We start from the raw sequence: 25,741 nt of genomic DNA on the forward strand, positions 1-25,741 counted from the left end.
ATAGATCTGTTTTTTTGTGAAGCCGCTGTTTTATAAACGAACGCCATATAAGGCCGTCCTTTCTCTTTCACAGTCAGTTCACGTGATTACGTGGGAGGCGTGATGACGCGATACACAACCCCGCCTCCCACGGCCTGCGAGCTAAAGTCCATTATAGTATATGGACAAAAAATAGGTTCCAGTTATGACCATTACGCGTAGAATTTCGAAATGAAACCTGCCTAACTTTTGTAAGTAAGCTGTAAGGAATGAACCTGCCAAATTTCAGCCTTCTACCTACACGGGAAGTTGGAGAATTAGTGATGAGTCAGTCAGTCAGTGAGTGAGTGAGTGAGTCAGTGAGGGCTTTGCCTTGTATTTATATATATATATATATATATATATATATATATATATATATATATATATATATATATATATAAAGCTCTCATGGCATTAGATCATTGGGAATGTCCTAGGGTTATGGTGAGCAAAACTAATATGTTAAATTAAGTCCAGGCTCAAACAAGAAATGCACTGAAGAAGACAGTTATGATGGTGGATAAATGGATCGAATAAGTTATTTAGAGATTTAATAGTTCTCAATATCACTTCTAGGAATGCAAGGTGTTACATAGAAACTATGTATTATGATCACAAGCTGTCCAGCCCACTATTGGTCATTAATTGTCTAAACCTTTCTCCATGTTACACCAAGAACAGGCATCAGCAAGCAATGAGCCATAACACAAAAAAAGAAGATTTGTATTTGTCTATAAAATAAGCATGGGAATACAAATGTATATATTTTTTTCTCGTCTTTCAGAAGCCACCATCCCAGAAAAGGGATGCCCTTGACATGAAAACTGAATAAAGGTTAAACCTGAAAAGATATAACCTGTTATCACACAATCACCTTAGATGTTGGAGGACAATGTCTTGCTGAAAGAGACAATGAATGGCCAGAAGCTGGTGACAACATAAAAGAAGAGTATCTTGTACAAGGATTTGGAAGTGGTGGGTTTAGTATGAATAGAACACTGCAAAAAGTGAAATGTAAGCAGTTGAAAAGTTTTTATATTAAGCTATTAAATCTTATTTTCCTTATTTATTGACCTCTAAAGAAATTTGTATTTAAGATTATTTAGTTTATTTTAAGATATCTTGTCATATAATTGTTACTTACCCTATTGGCAGATTTTTTTCCCCCAAAATAAACACAAAACAACTCCAGTTTTTTGTTTTTTTTTCCATTTTTTGCATATGCTTTTTTACAGTTAAGACAGCTTTCCCCTTACGTGAAAAGAAACTACACATGTTTGTCTATACAGAGAACCCTGTTTTATGCCATGCATTAGTTGTGGTTCTTATGTTAACATCCATCCATTCTCAAAGCACATCTCACTGAGCCATTCATTTTCAAAGCCAGCTAACAAATTCAAGGTGGCTCTTTTTTTTTTTGTAATATAACATAATATACCACAAGATAACATGAAAGAACATTCTCAGACCTGCTTGATCCAATTCAGTGTTTTGCAGTACCAGCCAGCTTCTTGGCAGCATTGGTCACAAAGCAGGAAACAGACATGGGCAGGGTGCCAGTGTATTGCAGGGTCCATTCATGCACATACCCTCACTCTCACATGGCTACATTTTTAAACTGCAAATGAACATGACATGCACATCTTTGGGGATGAGGGAGCAACACGGAATACTAGTGGAAGACCTGTGCAGTCACAGGGAAATCTTGCTAACTCTCATGGAAGATGAGACCGCCCCTTGTGGGGTCCATGAATCAGCAGTATTAATCTTCTCTCTAACATGCCGCCATCATGGTAATTTATAAAATCAAATACCAGGAGTTCATAAAGATGCTGCTATTTATACAGCAGTGATTTAACAGACTCAACCCTGGGGCCCAACTGGGGCAGCAGGTTTTTGTTCCAACCAAATTCTGTTTTAAATTGGACTCCAAGCCCAATTAAGTGAGCTGTTATTTCCCAGTTTCTGTGTTTTGGGGTCACTAAAGAAATTAAAAAACTAGGTTTGGTAAATTTTTATTAAAATTTTGATGGACGGTCGGGGCACCTTCTTAAAGGAAGGACCAGGGGAGCAGATATGCACAAGGTACTTCTTTACCCAGAGTGCTAGATGGCAGGCCCCCTGGGTTGCAGCAGCGACTCGTATTGCCACAAGGCTCCATGGGAGTTGGAGTTTGGCACAGCCCTGTTAATTTCTGTGTGGGCCGCCAGGGGAAGCTGCAGAGCCCTGCTTTGCCAGGCATCCGCCACATCTGGGAGCACTTCCAAACCTCGGTAACGAGCCATCTGGCATACTCCCAGTTGCTGCATTAAAGAAGCCGCCCATCTTCATTCAGAGAGCCAGAGTCGGGAGGAAGGGAGACAAAGCTTGCCAGAGGAGGAGTGGAGGCAGAAGACAGAGACAGCACTTTCTATAAAAAAAGCTTACCAAACATGTTAATTTTTCAAGTCGAGACAGTTGTTGAATACTGTCCCGCTCCTTCTGTGTTACTGAAGCATGTGTGCGACAACAAAAGGGATCTGGAAATGCTAATTTTATCACATATTCCTGGTACTATTTTTCTCATGGTAAGGATGCATTTTTTATTCAGTTTTGCGAATTCTCACATAAATACAGAAGTTATTCAAAACAAAACCATCCATATGGCATGAAAAGTTTATTGTGATTTGGTGTTTTGGGAGGAAACCACCTCCCGGGGGCATGAAAGTTTGCTGCACAGGACGACTAAGTGCCGAGCTATTGTGCACAGTTGGTCTTCTATTAAAAGAGCTGAATCTCATAATATTTATGTTTTTTTGTTCAAAAGTGATGAGTATCAGCTATTTTACATTGTGTATGTAATCGCAATATGCGGATCAATACTCAGCAATTGTCTCAGCTTGAAAAATGCATTTGTAAATTTTTAAGTTTTTCCTCCATGCCCCATAGACTACAATGTAAAGCACCAGTGCAGGCAAGACATTTAATTTAATTTTAATTTATAGAAAGCGATTAACTTTAGAACACAATTTTGCATGGCAACACTTAAAGCTATAGGAAAAACAGAAACATTTCTAAATGCCTTATAAATATAAAAATCATACTGCTGTGCACTTTTCTGAATGCAGAACAAGGGAAGTGAAAAAAAAGCCAGCTAATTAAATGAGATCAGTTATTATCAATTAATATCACTGATTGTGAATGTGGTTAGAACAAAAACCTTTCAGCCACTGTGGGTCCCCAGGACTAAGTTTGGAAACAGCTGGTCTAAAAAGCAAGTAAAGTGATAGCAGCAGCAGTAATAAAAATAATTTGATATGTAAAACTGGTGCCATCATTTAGTGCGATCAGGTTACAAAATGGTCATGTTGCTTTTGGCAAAATCAAATACAAAATAAATGCTATCAACATAAAAACCAAGAGCAGAACATTTATGATATCAATATATAACCAAAGAATTTTCTTGAGCACTGCATTATGAATTTATGATAAAGTTGATTACAGACATTGATTCTTATGATAAATATTAATATTTTTCTCACTTTTTCCCAAATGGTCATGTAAAGCTTTCAGTTCCTATACCTTTTGATAGCTTAACAGTACTGACAATCCAGAACTTCACAGTTGAAGGTGCATGACTGATATACAAGCCTGTGTATATCTGAGTTTGAACTGAACACACTAACACAGTAGAGACAATATGGCTCATGAAGCACACTCAGTGAAAACCAGCAGAACTGGAAAACTGGTATCTATTTTATTTCAACAAGAAACCATGCATAAGTTAGACAGGTAATCTCACCTGTGATGAGAAAGATGTAGGACAACATGGAGTGCGCAAACAGCTAATAATCTTATTCACAATTTTGAGAGTTTCATACATTTGATTTGATAGAACTATTTCTGCTCTTTATTGAAGCCAATCTAAGTAAGTTGTCTGGACAGCTACTTAAAAATGCTGGGTAAACAGTTACTTCTACGCCAGTTCAGTGCATGAACACTAAAAAATAGATTATTCACACATGCATTTTTTTTTAAAATGAAGAACATTACTGCAACAGACTCTTTCTTTATTGCAAACCAAAAAAGCATCAGATTGGATGATTGGCCCCAGAATTATTACAAGCACAGACAAATGGTTAGAAGAGGCAAACACAAAGGGCTGTTTTCAAGAAAGCATGCTAAAATATAAGCAGAGATAAATGTTTTCTGAGCAGTGGAGGGCAGTTTTTCAAATATTATTTTGCATGACAAAGTGTTTCACAAACCAGACACCCATATATGCTAAAGTTACGTCATGGGGCTACTGTATTAGGCACTAATAATTAAGAACAGATTTACCCCAATTTTGTTTTAGCCCATTTTCACGGTCAAACCTGAAATAGACTAAGTGGGTTTGAGAATGCTTTGTATAAATTTGATGAAATATACATACACGCTCCGTGTTGAGTTCAATATGTACGGTAGCTGTTATAGATTTAGCTGGTGGTGGGATTTTAATCCAAATATGTTATTCCATTTTATCCCACAGATTTGCAAATGAATTATGATTTGATGACTGGGGAGTAAGCTTTATCCAGCCAAATTCATTGTCATGTTCTGGATCCTTTCCAGTACTTTCCAAGGCTTGAGAAATAAGGAATTAATCTGCTTTAAAAGTCAAATCACAGATGGATACACACTGCTTCTGATCTGATCGGCAGTGATCTGTGACATTGAAATGTTGGTCCACTTGTTTCATGTGATCTAGTATGTGGCAGGTATGCTCCTTAAGGAACCACCATATGTCTGCTCTGTTGACAGACTAGGAAATAATAATCTAATCCTGCAGTGCCTTGTGAGTCTTTGTGTGTGTTCTTTAGCCCACCTGCACCCTATTGATTTTAGGAGTGGAAGGCGCTTGGGTTGTTTGCTGCCACAGATCAAGTACAATAAGGCCCAATGAATTGCACTTTGATATACTTCCCATAGCACCACTGTTGTATTTAGTCATTACTGTCTAGACCTTATTTCATCGCTGATCTGTTTCCAACCACAGAACCCAACAGTATTTGGATGCTCTTTGGGTGGTTGCCCATTTTTCAAACACTCATAATACTGTAGCTGTACATGAAAATCTTTGCAGGATTTCTGTGTCAAATCCAAGCTGGCACCTTGGGACATTCAGACTCACTTAAGTGATTCATCTTGTTTGCCTTCCTTCTTAATTAAGCTTTACCAGGCCATACTGTATGATGGTGCCACTAACTAAACAGTAAATCACCAGATATAAGTGGGAGTTTCTAATAAAGTGGCCTTTCGGTGTGAATATGCATGCAGCAGAAGCAACATAATGGATTCTGAGCTACGGGGAAGTGCTAGAAACTATGATAAAAATGCCCTGGAGAAAAAAAGGCAACCAAAGAGATAATGGTTGCCAAAGTGCTTCTTAGAGACACTGTGTGAAAAAGGCAAATTTATTCATTAATGATTACCCCCCAGAAAGAAAGAATGCACAGGCAATATGGAAGAGAGACCAGCAAACCGATAGGACCATTCATTATTATGCATTACATTCTTTCAGTTTAGTTTAATTTCATGTTATTATATCTTATAATGCAGTGAAAATTGCTTGTTGGTAGACAAGACATGCAGGGACAGTGTAATACATGCAAAAAACAACATAGACTACAATTTACTTAACAAACCAAAGGAAACAAACACAACAAAAACATGCAATGATTTCAAATTAAAAATTAAATAGCAGAAATAAACATATAAAATGTAATTGAAATGAATGAATACCAGTCAGGCAATACAAGTGACTGAGTTGCAGCATGTTCAGTTATATTGAATGTGTAGATGTCAGTGAGGAGAAGCTCACTTTCCTCTGCTGTAATGAAATGAGTGATGAAGAGGGACCGTGATGAGGATCCTTATCTTTCCACACAGTAACCTCATTAATGTCAATAGGTACTTGAAAACCTCCAAGTCAGCTAAAGTAGAATATCACAAAAGCAAGACGTATATATGCTATACTCATGCTATACATGAGTGTTAGGACACAAAAGGCAACAGCAAGAGAGCCAGCTGACAGTACAAAAATGAGTCTGCTAAAAATCATCTAAAAAACTAACGGAAATGGAAATCTCAATATCCATTGATTATTTATGCAATTAGGAGGTCTGGTATCGTGCAGCATTAATGTTTAGGCATTAAGACTGTGAGGAAGATTTGGTATGTAGAGCATGAACAATCAGTTTAAAGCTGTGATTTTGTTGTAAAACAAAGTATTTAATGATTTTCTGTTATTCAATATGGTCACACGTCTGCAATAAATCTTAGTAATCAGCACCTGCTGTGGATCAGTGAACATTTATTCTCTTTTTCACACCCTGTCTACAAAATATGCCAAATTAATCTCTTAACCCAACACATTTTATTCAGCGTCTGTTGCACTAAATTTTTGCTTCCCTTTTTTTCGCTGTTGTAAGACTCTGGAGAAAATTAAACCAAAGTCATCAAACGAGCACCCACAACACCAAAGGTACATTAAGGAGTGAAAGTAAATTATTACAATTTGTTAGCTGTAAGCATTCTTATTTTAAGAAAAGTGTCTGTTTTAATAAATTGAAAAATTGAAGTTATTTTAGGGTAGGTACGGAGAAAGAGTAGGTGTAAAATCTATATTATTATATGGGTTTTAGCATAACAATGTTTTTAAAATTAGACTCCCTGTGGTCTCTCGTGTAGACTTCTCAAAGCAGCATTTTACACAGTAAGTGTAGCATTTCCTGACCTTTATTTGTTAGAAAACTGAAAATAATTCATCGTTCTTTTCTGCTTTCTCAGGAAAATAAAATGCTAAAAGCAACCAAATGAATTAGTGTTCTTCTATATTTATGGTGTTCATGCAAGGATTTGTTGACAAGGACCATAAAGGAAAAAAGAAAAGGAAACAGAAAGTGTAATGATGAGTAAGCAGGAATTCAGCAACTAAGGAGCACACATGATGACCTCCTACTTTCTCAGCACAAGCAATGGAGACACAGAGAGAGACAAGGGAGTAACATTTCCTCTGATCATTAAGTAAGGGTGGACTTTGCAGTCCTGCAGTTCAATTTATAGTCATAATAGGCAGATCCCACCTTTCCCTTTGCAAGAACATTGTATGTTCTTCAGTCTTGTAACAGCAATCTTCCAGTGGTGGAGAGAGGTTTGCCAATCCCCAGTAATTAGACAGAAGTCCTTTATCCCTTGAAGCAGGTCTAACTCAAGATGACCTTTAGAAACTTTACTGCTATGTACAGTTTTGGCCAAAAGTTTTGACAATGACACAAGTATTGGTTTTTACAAAGTTTGCTGCTTCAGTTTTTTTAGATCTTTATGTCAGACGTTTCTATGGTATACTCAAGTACAATTACAAGCATTTCATAAGTTTCAAAGGATTTTATTTACAATTGCATTAAGTTTATGAAAGGAGTCAATATTTGCAGTGTTGGCCCTTCTTTTTCAAGACCTCTGTAATTTGCCCTGGCATGCTGTCAGTCAACTTCTGGGCCAAATCCTGACTGATGGTAGCATGTTCTTGCATAATCAATGCTTGGAGTTTGTCAGAATTTCTGGGGTTTTTTTTTGTCCACCCACCTCTTGAGGATTGACCACAAGTTCTCAATGGGATTAAAGTCTGGGGAGTGTCCTGACTATCGACTCAAAATGTAAATGTTTTATTCCCCAAGGCACTCAAGTATCAGTTTTGCCTTAAGGCACGGTGCTCCATCATGCTAGAAAAGGCATTGTTCCTCACCAAACTGTTCTGGGATGGTTGGAAGAAGTTGCTCTCAGAGGAAGTTTTGGTACCATTCATTATTCTACAACAAGATAATGATTCCAAACATTCTGCTAAGGCAACAAAAAGAGTTTTTCAAAGGTAAAATATCGAACATTCTTGAATGTCCAAACCAGTTGAGCATGCCTTCCATATGCTGAACTGAAAATGTAAGGAGACAAGCCACCGAAACAAGCAGGAAATGAAGATGGCTTCATTATACGCTTGTCAGAGCATCTCTAGAGAAGATACCTGGTGATGTCTATGAATTGCAGACTTCAAGCAGTCTTTGCATACAAAGGATATGCAACAAAATACTAATTAAGACTGCTTTAATAGACTTCCTATTGGTATGTCCCAAGCATTATGGTGCCATGAAATTGGGGAACCATGTAGAAAAAGTGGTGTGACTGAAATGTATGCAACTACCCTTAAATAAAAGTCTGCAATGTGCACTTTAATCACATCTGTCTTGTTTGGTTTGTAATGTTAAACTGTGAAGCAAAAGAGTAAATCAAGGAAAAATGTGTCTTAGTCCCAAACATTATGGAAGGCGCTATAAATGGAAAGAAAATATATTATTACATAAATTGAATACCTCTAGAGTATACAGCCAGAGCAGAGTTATTGGCATTACTTTAACTGGGGACTTCAGATTTGAACAAAACCCTCTGATACTCTAGCCTCTATGTCTTAGAAAATTATATCTTTTAAAATTGCATCAGCTTCTCACCTCGGCACAATGGACGCTGGTCACTCCAGGCAGCAAATGTCTCGCTCACCCGCATACAGGTTATACTCTTTGAGCCCTGCAGCTCGTAGCCTTCATCACAAGAGAACTGAAGACTGGACCCCAGTCTAAGGAAGGAACAAGTGAAAAGAATTGGTGAGAAAAAAACAACAACAAACAGAAATTAAAATACTGGATAAGATTAGAAATAAAAGCTGTGTCAATGAAACAGTTTTAAAAAGAAGTTGACTCATTCAAAGCTTATTTTAAGCATTAAAATACTGGATTAGGAACACTCTGTAGGATACAAATAGCCAGTGTTTACTGTATACTTTCATTCATGATATGCTGCGCTAAAAATCTCTTAACGGTTACATTACTGCATAAGATAGAGTGCATATAGTTATACTTAAATAAGACTAGACTTAATAGCCTGTCTAAGCAGCAATATCTGTGCCTGGGCCTTTGTAGACTGTCTGATGCAAATGGCTATTTATAACTTGTCTTTTACAGCAACTACAACACAAAATTACCAGTGTAAAATTAATGCTTTCAACATAAATATAGATTTACTGAAGCTATAAAGGTATTGTGTCAGGTTATCACTATCAGTTATGCTGTGTAATGATTTTTTTCATACTCCTTTAACCTTTTCATTTATTTTCTTAATCGTTTGTTTTCAGCCAGACCTACCCTGCCTGCGGTGAACACAAACCAACACCTGCTGTATATTATTTAATTTATTTATTTATTTTATATATATATATATATATATATATATATTTATTTTATATATATATATATATATATATATATATATATATATATATATATTTATTTTATATATATATATATATATATTTATTTTATATATATATATATATATATATATATATATATATATATATTTATTTTATATATATTTTATTTATATATATATATATATATATATATATATATATAAAAACTCTGTAAAATGTGGTTTAAATAAGAAGCACTTTTGAAAAGTGAGAAAAAATGGAAACTGCACCAAGAAAATTTTATATAGGAAACTGAAATATGGCCCTGGTGCTGTCAGGTAGCATCAGTACCCAAATAATTTTTAAACTCAGAAAAATATTTTTGTATTGTTAGGGACATTAAATCATTACACACTGTTTCACGGTGTTCAAACATATAATGCTTTTGATAATAGGTTATCATTCATTTACAAATTAAAACTTATTTCTGAGTAAATCTGAACTCATTTTTTCATGGTTTCAAGCAATGCGTCTTTTTAAACGCCTCCACTAATTCTCTTTCAGAATATTAGCCAGGGAAGTGCAAATTCACTGTTTATTTTGCGTTTCACCCAGTCGGATAATGAAGGTCATCCATTTGACTCACTTTCAATTGATTTTATTCTTCTTTCCTGAATTGCTCTGAATACAAATGTAACAAATGTGCTTTCGACAAAAAGAAGTGAGAAAAAAAAAAAAACTGTATGAGACGCCACTTCGGATAGAGATAGTCATCTTTCGAGAAAGTATATTGAAGCCTGGTGAGCATTTATTAATTCTGAAATATTAACACAACTAATGTATAAGTATCCGATTAAAAGATTTAATCAAATGCTTGTCATATACAAAAAAAAAAAAAACCTTTGCAATTTTTTTACATTCTTATAACCAATGTTTATATGGTCAAAGAATGAAATGAAATACAATAATCCATATTCACACTATTTTGGCTAAACCTGAACACTTCATCTGAACTGAGACAATAGTTTTGCTTTTTTTTTCTTAATTCTTTAATGTTTAAAGTACAAACAAACCAAGGATAATATTTATTGAATTCAGAAAGTACTTAGACCCCTTCACTTTCAGCACTCTTTATTATGTTGTAGATTTCATTTTAAATGGATACATTTCACATTTTGCCTATCAAAGTACACATAACTCATAATGAAAAAGAAAAAACATTTTCAGAAAGGTTTGCAAAATTATTAAAAATCTGTTTTTCAAATAAGTATTCAGACCCATAATTTAGTACTTTGTAGAAGCCCCTGTGGCAGCAATTACAGCGCTGAGTCTTCTTGGAAATGTCTCTACAAGCTTTGCAGGCCGGGATGTGGGTGGTTTATCCCATTCTCCCTGGCAGGTCCTCTAAAGCTCCATTAGACTGGATGGGAAGCGTCTGTAAACTGCCATCTTCGGGTCTCTCCACATGCTCTATGGGGTTTAAGTCTAGGCCACTCAAGGACTGTCAGAGACTTGTCCCAAAGCCACTCCAGCTCCGTCCTGGCTGTATTCTTGGGTCATTGTTATGCTGAAAGGTTAATGGTTGACCCTTTCTAAGGTTGCATTCATTCTGCAGCAGGTTTTCTTCAAGGACCTTTATGTATTTGGCTGCATTCATCCTTCCTTGAATTCTGATCAGCCTCCCTGTCCCTGAGATACATACCCATAGCATGGTGCTCCCACCATTATGTGACACCATAGGGATGGTATTAGCGAAGTGATAAGCTGTGCCTGGTATTTGCACTAGATATACTGCCTGGTCTTGACACCAGACATAGTGCTTGAAGTTCTGCCCAAAGAGTTACATTTTTATTTCATTAGACCAGAGAATCTTTTTCTTCATCTCTCAGAGTCCTATATATGCTGTTTTGCAAACTCCAAGTGGGCTGTGATAAGCCTTTTACTCAAGAGTGGCTTCCATTACATTGATGGAGTGCTGCTGAAATGGTTGTCATTCTGACAGGTTTTCCCATCACAGCGGAGGACTTCTAAAGCTTTCCTAGAGTGACCATTGGGTTCTTGGTAACCTCCCTAACCAAGGCCCTTCTTGTTCAGTTTCTCAGTTTGGATGAATGGCCAACACTAGGAAAAGTCCTGGTTGTTCCAAACCTTTTCCATTTCACAATTATTGAGGCTGCTGTGATACTGGGAACATTCAAAAGCTCTAGAAGTAGCTATATAAACCTTGCCCTGTTCTATGCCTCACCACAGTTCTACTGGTCTGCAGAGTGTTCCTTGGACTTCATGGCTTGGTTTTATTCCTGACATGGAATATGAATTGTAGGATCTTATTTACACAGCTGTGTGCCTTTCTAACTGACGTCCAACAAATTCAGTTTGCCACAGGTGGACTTCAATCAAATTCACAACACATCTCAAGAGTCATTGAAGTGAGCAGGACACATCTGACCACACCAGACATGAATACTGATATGAATGAGAGATTTCAGTTTCTGATTTTTAGTAAATTTGCAAACCCTTCTGAAAATGTGTTTTCACTTTGTCATTATGGGTAATTAAATATAGATTAATTGATGAGCAAATATGGAAAATGTATGCATTTGAAATGAAATCTAAAAAACACTTAAATGTGCAGGAAGTGAAGGGGTCTGAATTCTTTCTGAATGCACTGTTTATTAAATATTCTGATTTTATCAAGCAAACATGACTTTATTGTGAAAAAAAAACTGCAGGACAGCCCACTCACCCATAAATGATGTATATATAGAAAAACACTGAGCCTACCTAAAATCGGAGCCCATTCTTTTCCCCCGTTCAGGGATTCCTGGATCTGGACACATATTTAGACTGTGTGCAACCACCTCCTGATATACTGTAGAGGTATAAGAGTTACAAGGGAGAAGCTGAAGTTTAGTGACAAATAACTTTCAGGTTGATAAAAGGTTTCTAAAAATATTTTTTCTCACATTTGACTTCAGACACAAACAAGACTGCATATGTGTAATAATTCAAGACTGATATACTACGTAAATAAAAAATAATTTCAATAAGGTCTCTATAGTTATAATAATGGGTTTTGTAAGTTTATAATCTATTCTCATCTGTGCAGCTTACCTCCATCTCAGTTGATCAGCTTTGATTATGAAGGTATGGTTGACATACAGGTGATGAAAAAAGTTAATGCGGTTTAAAAACAAAAAAGCTCAGAACACCCATGTGATGCCTCCGGAGTGAATGAAAGAGAACTTTGATTGCATTTGTCTGCAGTAATTTGTGTGACTAGCAAAAATCAATGACCTGGACAGTGGAATAAGAATACAAATAATTCAAAATGTTACTAACATATATACAGTATATGTGTATGAAGAGATGGATGGGACAGGGGTTGCAGTGGGGGAGAAAAGAAGCGATTACCAAAGAACCCATTTGTTCTATTACCACAGAGGAAATTCTGTGTATAGATTAATGGGCTACTATAGGTCAATAAAAGTATTCTGAAAAACAAGTATGAAGTGAGCATTGGTCTCAATTGTTGCATATTGTTCCTGCATAAACATTAAGGAGCTGACAGCATATCTTGTTAGTGACAAAAGTTGGCAGAAGAGGAGATTTCTGGGGTATCAGACTCTTGAAAAAATTTCACAAATTAGTGGTGCTGAACCACTACTCGTATTAGATACAAAGAATCATTGTTAAGCAATTAAGAATGTCTTCTTCCTGGAAGAAATCCATTACATCAGACATCCTGCAGCAGACAAAATATGTGTGCCAGGTAGGTGCCGCTCTCCTAAGGAGTTTGGGGCAGGAACAAACAGAGGCTAATTCTGAGAAGGAAAGCCACTGAAGGCTCAGACAGCCTTGGAAATGAGATCTGACATATGTTGATTGGTAACTCAAATAAATAGGAATCTCATGCATATTAATATTGGACAAAAGGGCAGCTTTATCAGGGGATGTTGGAAATTTATGTAACTCAATTTTCCTGTCATCTCCCTGGGCCAATGCATGAAAATGTGACATTTTCTTACAATGATCTTAAAGTAATAGAAATGTAAATAACACATCTGTCTTATATTAAGCAGTAATGTTGCACAGAAAGGGTTCATTCACTCCAGCTGAGCTTGTACCCTCGAATAATTAGCTCAGTCTTACATGACAGGACCCTATGCTGTAACTGGGTATCAGTATAATTGTAGTTGGTGAGGAAAGGACTAGGAGTTCTCAAAATAGGAAACATGCCTTTTATTGGTTTTAGATGTTATCTGATGACCTCTTATTTAATCTTGTGTTCCTTAATATTGTATTACTGAGTGCTGTAATAAATTGTTTTGAATAGCAATCTAAAAAAAAAAACTATGAAACAAAAGGATTTTACATTTGTATGCTTATTTTATTGCAGTCATGTTGGTGATAAGGTAATGAATAAAAATCAAATACTTTTGAAAAAAAATTATTTTTGCATACTGTTACAGATTACATCTTACACTTTATCATATCATGGCAAATAAAAGTAAACAGTAATGAATAAAAATCAGAAGCTTTTGAATAAATAAATTATTTTTGCATATTGATACAAATTACACTTTATAATAGTTTTGCTGCCAACTTTGGTCTTCAGCTTTAAGTAGTAACCAAAAGGAACAAACAGCTTAAATAAATCAGGGTTCCTAGGCATAGTGAGGGGCTCAACAGTTCGACAACAAATAATGGCAGATGGAGGGGCTTGGCCACCCTCTGGGTGCCACCACAAAAGATGCATTAGCCAGTTCCTCCTCTCAGTAGTCTCTGAGTCGATATCTCACTTCATCTGGGAATGCCAAGAGCAAGTTTCTAAAATTAGGGAAGACTGTTTTTACTGCTTGGTTTGTGTCTGCCATCAATGGGAAATGAAGATCAAAAACAGGGTGGTGTTCATGTAATACACACAAATCTTACAGGCAATTAAACTCTGACAATTGGTTAATACATTTTGCCACAATAGAAACCAAGAGAAAAGATGTCAAAGCACTCTTGTTATTACAAACTACAATAGGATATCTAAAGTGGTGAAAAGAGCACCCCAGTTGATCCTGTTACCAACTAAAATGATCAGATTCTTCATTGCGTAACCACATTTGCATTAAGAAATTAATCCAGAGAAACCACGCAACTGCAACAATTAAGTGAAGTCAATATTTTTATATAGAAGATCTACTTAAAAATTAAACTTACAGACAGATATTTTTTGGTGGTTATCTTTACTGGGCAGTAGTTTCACTCCTCTGGATTTCAGCTCAGTCATTTTCTTAACTGCAATTAAATAACACAAACCATAAAATTACAAAATGTTGGAATTGAAATGTCAAAGAAGTAATTGGAATACTGGGAAACATCCTGTAAAAAAATAATTTAAAAAAACCTTTAAAAACACAAAATAATAAGTCCAAACAAACAGAAGTGTCCTGGTTTTCACATATCTGAATGAGATCTAAATGTCATACTGAGAAATTTTAAAAATAGACAGGAAGGTAGAGGATGGATGCATATTTGGTGGTAAATCAACATTAGGGAGTGCCGAACAATTATAAACCTCATTCCTGTAAAGACCAAAAATGTAGGAGAGGTCTGACAATTTCTTAGAAATGTGATGGGGAGGTCCAGTATTACATTTTCCCTGAATCTTCTCTTTGAAAATTAAAAGGTAAAGGAAATAGCTGAAAATTTCTCATTGAAACAAAGATTAGAATATATTGGATATAAACTATACACATATATATATATATACATATATATATATTTATGTATAATATATAAATATATACACATGCATATGTTTGTGTGTGTGTGTATATATATATATTATATATATATATATATATATAAATGATGGAAAGAAATCAGAATTAAGTTAAATTCACTAAATTAACTAAAGGTTATCAAATAATTAATTTACTACTTTAAAGCAGCAAGCACAGTAACAAAAACTAAGAATTGCAAACATAAAACTAGTTTTTAAATAAGCTATGGTGACTTAGGCTTATGACAACTACTGGTCAGTGGTGTGACTGGGGAAAATGTAAAACTTCACTCATGGCAGCCACTGTGAGCAGACAAGCAAATAGTCAACATATCCATGCCTCATTAAAAAAAAAAGAATCTGACAAAACATATTACTTTCAGGAATGTATAAGGTACTGTACATTTTATTAATTTGAAATTTTTGGCGCTTCCAAAGTGTAAAGGCTTTCACTTTCATGTTTGGACTGATGCGCCTTGAAACCTATTTTAAACCTCAAGAATAGGCCTAATGTTTTGTTTTTTTTTTTAATTTATGAACATTCTTCACTTTAGAATGCAATTTCATGTGACAAATTAATGTATACCATATTTCATGGTTTTGGCTAATGTCCTAATGACTGCAACTGTAAGACTTTTTTTTTTTTTTTTAACATTACTAAACGCAACTTCACTTAACACAGTGGCAAATGACATTATGAAAAAACAAGTCCTTCTAATTTACACACATTTTTCAAAATAGATTTCTTGTTTTGACCCCTTTCAAATTGGTTCCTGATTTAACACTAGAATCTCTGAAGCCTATGAAAAAAGTCGTAATGCTGGGCCACCTTAAATTCCTTTGCACCTCTTCATGAGCGTCTTTGTTTTGCAATTGTGTCGATTAGCACAAGCAGCATGCAGCCTGCTATCCCATCCTCCACCGACTCAGCTGAAGTCAGTCACAAGGCTCTTCTAGCTCGAGTCTGTTTATCTGGGTGTGAGGTGCCTGGAATTGTATTAGGTAAATAATACACGGCGAGTCAAAATTATGTTAATACTAATGGATTATTTTTATCTTGACCACACCTTTCCAGGTCGATGCATAGCTCGTGGTGGATCATTGCCATGGCCTCCACACTCCCCTGATTTGACACCCTGTGAGTTCAGGTTATGGGTATGGTGAAGAAGCGCGTGTATAGCAGGAAAGTTTGTGATATCAATGACCTGAAAGTCAGAATACGGACTGTGGTATCATCTATTCCCCACGAAATATGTGTCTGGGGCTTTAAATGGTACTGTTGCTCATTGTTTTTTTTGCGTTGAACATGATAGTGAACAGGTTGAGACATTTCTGTAAATCATCTTGCAAATATGAAGTATGTTTTGTGAAGAAATTGTTTCCGCCATTCAAATGTTAACATAATTTTGACTCACCCTGTATATCGTTATTTGGAACACATACATGTCATGTGTGTTCCATGTCTACAACGATCTGGGTAATGTAGTTATGACAGGAAATGCAAGAAATGTTGAACACATAACTAAAACAGAAACTTTTTTCATGGTCTACTAATAATTGGCAAAATGGTGACATAATGTGTATAATGTGTGAAGGCTGAAGTCCAACTATCAAATAAACAATTTCAAAAAAGGTATAACAAAACAAGTGTGTTTTTATTCAAGAATATAACAAAAGAAAAAGAAATTCTTCAATTTACATGTTTTAGTTATGTGTTCAACATTTCTTGCCTCAGCTGAGTCAGTGGGGGATGGGATAGCAGGCTGCTTGCTGCTTGAGCTGGCTGACACATTTGCAAAACAAAGACGCTGATGAGGAGGTGCAAAGGAATTTAAGTTGGCAGTACATTACAAGTTTTTTTGTAGGCTTCAGGGATGCTAGTGTTAAATACTTCATCACCTAATTCTGTTATGGCATTAATGTCAGCACATCTTATGTAAGTCAGATGTAAAATATTTCTCATGTTTCACCCAGATCTTTTTGCTTTATTTTCACGTATGCCAGGCAGTAGATTCTCTGGAGTCATTTTAAATTTTGAAAGGTGGACTAAAGGGTTGTATTTCTCCAAGATGTCAGGTCCTCCTCCTTACCATCATCACTAATTCAATGGCTATTTACTAGTTTTACCAAGATTAGCCAATTATCCTCTAAGTCTAGTTCCTGCACTCTCCACCGTCTTGGGCATTATGCGGAAAGAGGCCATTTCCTTTCACATTATCCACAACTACCTCCAGTCACATCTACTTCAGGCTCCTTCTGAGCCTTATCCATCTAAACCTCCATCTTGGTGCATGTCTTCACACAATTATCACAATGTTCCACTTTCTCAAAAACACCTTACTCTGTTTCCACTAAACAGAACACCGACTGCTGCCACACCAAGTCTTTATCACAACTCAGCTTTCTTCTTCCTCTCATTCTGTGACAATGGCACACATTCACCTGATCATTTTAATAATTCATTTTCTTTATGGGTTTGCTTCATATTCCACCTTCACTGGCCATGTCTCACTCCTATAAAGCATGTGTAGCAGTAGAGGTTGTTATCGACCTCTTGAACCCTCAGGTACCACGCCAAACACCAGGTAAAAGTACAACTATTATTCTTTTAATTATTATAACGTGCACTAAGCACCCTCCACTCCACACTACTCATAGAAATACCAATTATCAATAACCAACACAATAATACACACTCCTCCTCTCCCAGACACTTAGCCACCCTTCCTCCCAGCTCAGCAAAGTGTTCTGGTCTCCCAGAGTCCTTTATAGTCCATGACCAGGAAGCGTTTCTCTCTTCTGTCCATGTGACCGTGAACACTTCCGGGTCGGATAAAAGCTCCTTTATTCAACCCGGAAGCACATTGTTTCTCCTGTTCATGTGACCAGGACGTACTTCCAGGTTATAGGGCACATAGCACTCCCCAAGCCTCCCTACAGCAGCTCCTGGTGGTCCCCATGTTATCCAGCAGGTCTGTGTATACAAACTACAAGGTCCATAAGGCCCTGCTGGAATTCGGGAAACCTCCATGCTGTTGGGAGGGCTCCACCTGGCGGCCTGGAGGTGTGGGCCGGAATAGTTAGCTGGCCAACCATCACACATGCTACTCGTCACACATCTTTCATAAACTTTCCTATTCAATGTCAGATAATGTCCTATGCACATCACAACTTCTTCCATGAACCTATTACGCCTGCCATCCCTGATGCGCCTACAACTTTGTCTGCACACAAAATGTCACCTAAGGAGCAGAACATCCCTACTTTCTCCAAAAAAAATAAACTGACGATATTTAAATGTACATGTAGTATATTAGAAGTCAGCACTAATTCACATTTTCTACAAAGGTTGCACTTATTTCCTGCAGAGTATTCTATACACTACCATAACTCTGTGCATAAGAATCAGTTTCTCTCAACACCACTATCACATGCTGAACAGAAAATGGATTTATCTCTTCCATGCCTCCTGCCCCTATATGTTCAACCATAACCTTGATCTTTCCTCCATTTACCTTAAGGCCTTTAACTTCCAAACTGGCTTTCTATTTCAGTATGTTCTCCTATAATTGCACTTCACTTTTTAAATGAAAATAAGATCAGTGGTGTACAAGGGCTCCCACGCTCTTTCTCTAGTCACTATTTCCATCACTATAAAACAAACTCAGAATGGCTACCTGGTGCTGCCCCACCTTCATCTCAAAACTCTTCATGTTCCTAGCTTCTGTGCTGACCTGTATCTTCCTCATACACTGACATTAGAGCAGACACTAACAATTCTTCCATACTTAAATGTCTCAGTGCCCACCTCTCTTCCTGTCATGGCACCCTATTAATTGCCTTCTCCAAATCTAACAAATGCATAATGCAGTTTCTTTCCCTCTACCTGGTGCTTTCCACTATAGTAACAAAGATCACACCTGTTTCCCTTCTCAATACTGAAACAAAACTTCATTTTGTTAACTTTCGCCTAATTCCTTATTCTTCTTCCGTCATTTTCTCAAATACCTTCATTGCCTGGTTTAAATGTTTGATCGCAATATGACCCACAATCCACTGGGTCATCCTTTCCTTTATATGCTGGAATGAATAACATGTCTTTTCCAGTCTTCGGTGATCCTCCCTTCACACAAAAATTTGTTGCATAGGTCTGTAAATGATTAAACTGCAGGAAGTTTGCTGGTTTGAACATTTCTAATACCTATCTACCAATAGCACTCATGAGGAAAGGGGTTGCAGATTTGTTCTGCACAATCTACATGCTTCTGTTTTTTGGCTCATAGTTGCTAATAAATGATTTTGGACCCGTTCTGGGAGAATTTCAAATTAGAAGTCTTACAAGAAGAAGAAAATAAGGAGACAGGGCCATGTGAAACAAAAATCATGCTATGGCTAATAAAAGATCTGTTTGAGAGAAATGTGGCTTATTCTTGGGGATATTGAAATGAATAATTTAGGATAGTAAATGAGGTGCTTTTAAATTGAGGTTGATGTGTTTCATTAGTATGTTAAGTATCTGTCCAACAGTGAGAAAAAGAGAAAGTAGTATGGATTTATTAAGGATACAGGGAAAAGGAAGGTAAAGCCTAAAATGGGCTTTAAAGACTAACTACAAGAGAAAAGTCTACAAATGGCTTCAAAAGAGCTAAAAAAAAGAACTAAAGAGAAAAAAGAGTCAAAGGATCCACAAAAATTGTTCCGCTACTTCATGTTCCAAGAGCTTTGCTATAAATGCATCAGAAAATATCACGCTTTTTGAGTTCAACTGCTTTATAGTATTAAAGTAGTGCTAATCATATTCCCAAAGAACCAAATGTTACAACTGAATTCCAATAAAAGCAGACTTTTAAGGTAACACAAATTTTTGGACACAAATTTGTCTCTTTGGTGCAATCTTTTGCAAATTGAATCAATTTATAGCAGAACTAACTATTTTCATTTTTAATACATCACTAAAAAGGTCACAATCAACAGCAATACAGTTCCCAAAAAAGCCGTTTGTGTCGAGGAGCAACTAAAAATTTGAGATAAATTACAGGGCATTGGCAAATTAAGAGCGCCCTGCTGGGGTATTTTTGTTAAATGCATTCACATTCTGTAAAGCAGGAGATTTGTTATGCAACATAATCACAAGGCAAAAAGTAATAAACTATCCATATGTTCTTTACCTTGGTACTGGGCACTAAAACCTTTATGCTTGTGGTTCCCATCAGATGTAAAGTGAAGACGTAGCCAGTTCTTACTGCTGATAACAGGCGATGGCAGATTCAGTCCTGTAAGCCTGAAACAGAAAATAGCCGTACAAATTATACATAGCATTTATGCATTTATTTTTAATATGCAATAGTGATCCATCATGAAGTGATTTAATGCCAGCAAAACATACAGAAGCAATTTTCCAAAGTCCAGAAGGGGACTGACACTATGCAAGGCCACAGAGAAATATTCAAATGTAGCAATGTGAAATCTGCTCATCAATCTTGTGGGCAGGAGCCTGACATACAACTTTGCATCTGTCATATTGCCATGCTCTCCGGGTCATGATGGATAGAAATGTTATTTCTGATTATAACCAATATTAAAAAAGGCCTGCTGATTTAAGTGGTTTATTAGATACCCATACACTACAATACCAGTACTGATTAAAGTGGAGATGAAATTAATTGCAGTAGCTTCAGCATCCGCTTCAGATTTGAATCTTGCCTTGCACTCAGTTCTGCAAAGGTAGACACCAACTCAAGTTCAGTACTGTAGGACTAGAGTAATGTCATATCAAACAGTGCTGGGCAAACACTTCATCAGGTTTACAGTATACAGTTTAAATTTAGCTGAGGCTGATAAAACTAAAAATAAATCAATCAGCTGTATGAATGAAGCAACAAAAGCAGTCAGTAGCACACTTTTGTATTACACAGAGCTCATGAAACCCGAAACTTAATCTTTACTGTCAGTAAAAATGTCAACGATATTTTAGGAGGGAACAACCTTGACTAAAAAAACTTAAAAATAAAAAAGTACTTCTTTCCAACTTTTGTAAGCCAATACTTAATTGTTTTAATTAAATCATACACAGGCCATTTGTACTTTTAATTTAGTGTTTTGAAATATTTGTTAAGTAGATTGGAGAAACTGATGGCTCTACACAGGCCCTTTCGATGCAGACCATTGTTTTAGGCAGAAGAGAAGAAGAAATGGACCCTGTGTGAACGGAAATGTAGGGTCTGCACTGCCCTACGCACAATGTTGCTAGGGGAGGCTCCAGCTCCCTTTGACACAGATATAGATAAAGTGGGTTATTTTATGTTACTAGTGGAATTTTTGTCTTCTATGTATATGAGTCTATAACATCTAATAATAGGCTGGTCGAGTGAAGCTGATGGGGGAAAAAAGCACTTGAAGCACTGAATTATTTTTATCTTGCAATTTCCCAAGAACAGTAATAAGAGACTCAAGTGCAGGGAGTTAAAGATCTTCATTTAACTAAGAATCTAATTAGCTTGTTTTATATAACATGCATAACAATCTCAGTACTGGAGTTTTCCACAGAAGTTGTGTTTAGTTTGGTTATAGACAGGGGAAAACTGATGGTGCAATGCCATACTGTTTACTGGTGCATCGTAAGATGTAGTGTGAATGACTAAATATGTGCTAGTGCCATGTATGAAAATCGGGATACTGGGAGAGGTTGTGCTGAATGTGTCCATTGGTCCACTACTACTGGGGGACATATTAGTAGCTGGCTGGAGAATTTTTGTCTGCGCTCTTAAACAGATGAGGAGATAATGTCTTTCAAGAACCTAGACCATTAAGCTCATACTTTACCATGGCCATATACATTTATTAGTAAAATGATTCCCAGAAGTGAAATAAAAAGTCTGATTATTCTGGAGGCAAAAGGGATAACCTCCATATGAGAGAGATGAACAGTGGAAGAATGAAACACAGCAAATTGGTAATTCTGACTGAAAATTTAAGATTTCTTTAAATACTGTATTAAAGATTTCTTCCATGCCACTTTTTTTTTTATTAATTAGATTAGATAACCTTTACTGATCTCAAGGGGAAATTTAAATGTATACAGCAGCAGAAACATAGGACAAATAATACAATCAATCAATTAATCCAAATAATACAATCAATCAATTAATAAATAAATGTTTATTTTGCAGAAACTGCAAACTGAACTGAAAAGAGTATCAACAGGGAATAAGCATTGAATGCCTGATAGCTTCAGGCAGAAAAGACCCCTAGAGATGCTTCTTAGCACACTGTTGTGGAATAAGCCAGTGGCTAAAAGTGCTCCAAGAGAACGCCTCCTTGGGAGAATGGGGAAGATTTTTAATGATGGCACCCAGTTTTGCCACCATCATTTTTTTCCACAACACCTTCCATTGTGTCCAGGGTCCGCCAAGGCTTTCTTGATAGGTTTGTTAAGGCAGTGTGTATCTTTTGAGCTCAAGTTGCATCCCCGCCCCTTGCAACCACCACACTGGCTATTTCTGACTGACAGAACATTTCCAGCACCTTGCTGGATATACCAAAGGACCAGAGACACCTTAGGATGTACAGTCTGCGTAGGCTCATCTTGTACAACATCACCTTGTTGTCAGACCAGTCCAGTTCAAGTATGTGTGGCCAGTATATTCCCACCCATCTTGAAGAAGACAGTAAGAAACAAGAAAATGACATTGGGAAAGCCAGACCTTTACAGGAATCTGAGGACTCTGGGTTGAGCTGTTAGAGGAAGTTCATGTCTGAGTGAAAGCCGGTAATCATAGGGTTGAAAGTGACCAAGCCATGAAAGCAAGATATAGATATCAAACAATTTAGTCAAAGAACAGGCCGTTCAGTCCAACAAAACTTGTAATCCTATGCACATAACTGTAGCCATGAACTACCTGATAACACTGGTGTCATCATTTGACACTGCAAAACTGCACTATTCATACAAAAAAAAAAATAGTAAGAACTGGGGGTACATGTTTTAGCCCTCCCATACCTTCCCAAACCAAGAAAATAGCCAAGAAAAGAACACAGCATGAAAATTAGGATTTTATTAATTACAAAAAATGTAACAAGTAGAGGATTTAAGTAATCAATACACATATCTAACAAATGTTTTCAAAGTGCTTCATTCCTAAATCTGTGTCTCTCGACTCCTCTTACAAAGAATGCAAGCCAAACTCCTCTCTAGATGAGGAGTCTTCTCCTTCTCCTGGCTCCCATCTCTAGATTTCACCCAGGCAAGTGTGCAGAGACACATTTAAGGGGAGGGCTGGGAATGCTTCAGGTGGCAATCTAATACAAACTGGAAGTCTGACAAGCCCTGAGATCATTCCACCAGCACTTGTCTGGCCTCTGGTTTCTATCTAGCCTGCAATTCTCAGACCCCCCAGCAGGAGGCTATTGTCATGTACTACCTGGGAGGACTGGCTGATTACTGAAGTCAGTGTCACAACCACCACTTCTTACAACATTATCCTGTTGAGGGAGGACATCAGTGACTGCAACATCACTAGGTTCCTCTTCACTATACAAACACACACACACACATACATTATATATATATATATATATATATATATATATATATACAGTGCATCCGGAAAGTATTCACAGCGCATCACTTTTTCCACATTTTGTTATGTTACAGCATTATTCCAAAATGGATTAAATTCATTTTTTAACTCAAAATTCTACACACAACACCCCATAATGACAACGTGAAAAAAGTTTACTTGAGATTTTTGCAAATATATTAAAAATAAAAAAAACTGAGAAAGCACAAGTACATAAGTATTCACAGCCTTTGCCATGAAGCTCAAAATTGAGCTCAGGTGCATCCTGTTTCCCCTGATCATCCTTGAGATGTTTCTGCAGCCTAATTGGAGTCCACTTGTGGTACATTCAGTTGACTGGACATGATTTGGAAAGGCACACACCTGTCTATATAAGGTCCCACAGTTGACAGTTCATGTCAGAGCACAAACCAAGCATGAAGTCATAGGAATTGTCTGTAGACCTCCGAGACAGGATTGTCTCAAGGCACAAATCTTGGGAAGGTTACAGAAAAATTTCTGCTGCTTTGAAGGTCCCAATGAGCATAGTGGCCTCCATCATCCATAAGTGGAAGAAGTTCAAAACCACCAGGACTCTTCCTAGTGCTAACCGGCCATCTAAACTGAGCGATCGGGGGAGAAGAGCCTTAGTCAGGGAGGTGACCAAGAACCCGATGGTCACTCTGTCAGAGCTCCAGAGGTCCTCTGTGGAGAGAGGAGAACCTTCCAGAAGGACAAACATCTCTGCAGCAATCCACCAATCAGGCCTGTATGGTTGAGTGGCCAGACAGAAGACACTCCTTAGTAAAAGGCACATGGCAGCCCGCCTGGAGTTTGCCAAAAGGCACCTGAAGGACTCTCAGACCATGAGAAAGAAACTTGAACTCTTTGGTGTGAATGCCAGGTGTCACGTTTGGAGGAAACCAAGCACCGCTCATCACCAGGCCAATACCATCCCTACAGTGAAGCATGGTGGTGGCAGTATTATGCTGTGGGGATGTTTTTCAGTGGCAGGAACTGGGAGACTAGTCAGGATAAAGGGAAAGATGACTGCAGCAATGTACAAGACATCCTGGATGAAAACCTGCTCCAGAGCGCTCTTGACCTCAGACTGGGGCGACAGTTAATCTTTCACCAGGACAACGACCCTAAGCACACAGCCAAGATATCAAAGGAGTGGCTTCAGGACAACTCTGTGAATGTCCTTGAGTGGCCCAGCCAGAGCCCAGACTTGAATCCTATTGAACATCTCTGGAGAGATCTTAAAATGGCTCTGCACCGACGTTTCCCATCCAACCTGATGGAGCTTGAGTGGTGCTGCAAAGAGGAATGGGCGAAACTGGCCAAGGATAGGTGTGCCAAGCTTGTGGCATCATATTCAAAAAGACTTGAGGCTGTAATTGCTGCCAAAGGTGCATCGACAAAGTATTGAGCAAAGGCTGTGAATACTTATGTACATGGGATTTATCAGTTTTTTTATTTTTAATAAATTTGCAAAAACCTCAAGTAAACTTTCTTCACATTGTCATTATAGGGTGTTGTGTGTAGAATTCTGAGGAAAAAAATGAATTTAATCCATTTTGGAATAAGGCTGTAACATAACAAAATGTGGAAAAAGTGATGCGCTGTGAATACTTTCCGGATGCACTGTATATATATTTCATATTTATATTTCATAAACCAAGGATGTATAATTCCAAATATACCATTTAGTGGTCTAGTACATTTACACATGCTATCTCTTAGTATTTATATACTTGCATTGTGTGCCGTGTTACTGGGAATGCTTTCCAAATCAGGCTTTGCAACACAAGAAGTTTTATCATTTAAAAATAAATACAGTAGAGAGACAGTTCTGCAATTGTATAATTCTAAATAACTCCTATTAAATGCTTTCCTCCAGACATTTTCTTTAGTTCAAAACATTTTAGAATGCAAAACTAAAGTATTAAATGGATCTTTCAGACTGCACCAGACTACTTACTAAACCAGAGATGGCAAACCAGACAGATGAGAGCAGGTGAGCTAGAACTGGCAAGATGTATGATGTCTTTAATGTGTCTCGCTGACCCAACTTGTATTCCATATCTTTTTTTTTGTAAGATCATCATGGTAATTGATTCAGCTCAC

The 25,741-nt window shown here is 37.1% G+C and overlaps 1 protein-coding gene across 1 annotated transcript in view; it reads right to left on the minus strand.

Annotated features, from left to right (window-relative positions):
* The window catches only part of csmd2 (CUB and Sushi multiple domains 2), a 991,046-nt gene that overhangs the window by 401,850 nt on the left and 563,455 nt on the right, over positions 1-25,741 (minus strand). The window contains exons 6-9 of the mRNA XM_051919055.1: positions 20,222-20,334; positions 14,489-14,566; positions 12,062-12,149; positions 8,541-8,665 (exon numbers count right to left, since the gene is read on the minus strand). Coding sequence (XP_051775015.1) covers positions 8,541-8,665; positions 12,062-12,149; positions 14,489-14,566; positions 20,222-20,334 — 404 coding nt within the window. The remainder of the gene's footprint in view (positions 1-8,540; positions 8,666-12,061; positions 12,150-14,488; positions 14,567-20,221; positions 20,335-25,741) is intronic.

Source organism: Erpetoichthys calabaricus, chromosome 14, assembly GCF_900747795.2.
Source record: "Erpetoichthys calabaricus chromosome 14, fErpCal1.3, whole genome shotgun sequence".
In the NCBI taxonomy this organism is placed as follows: Eukaryota; Metazoa; Chordata; class Cladistia; order Polypteriformes; family Polypteridae; genus Erpetoichthys; species Erpetoichthys calabaricus.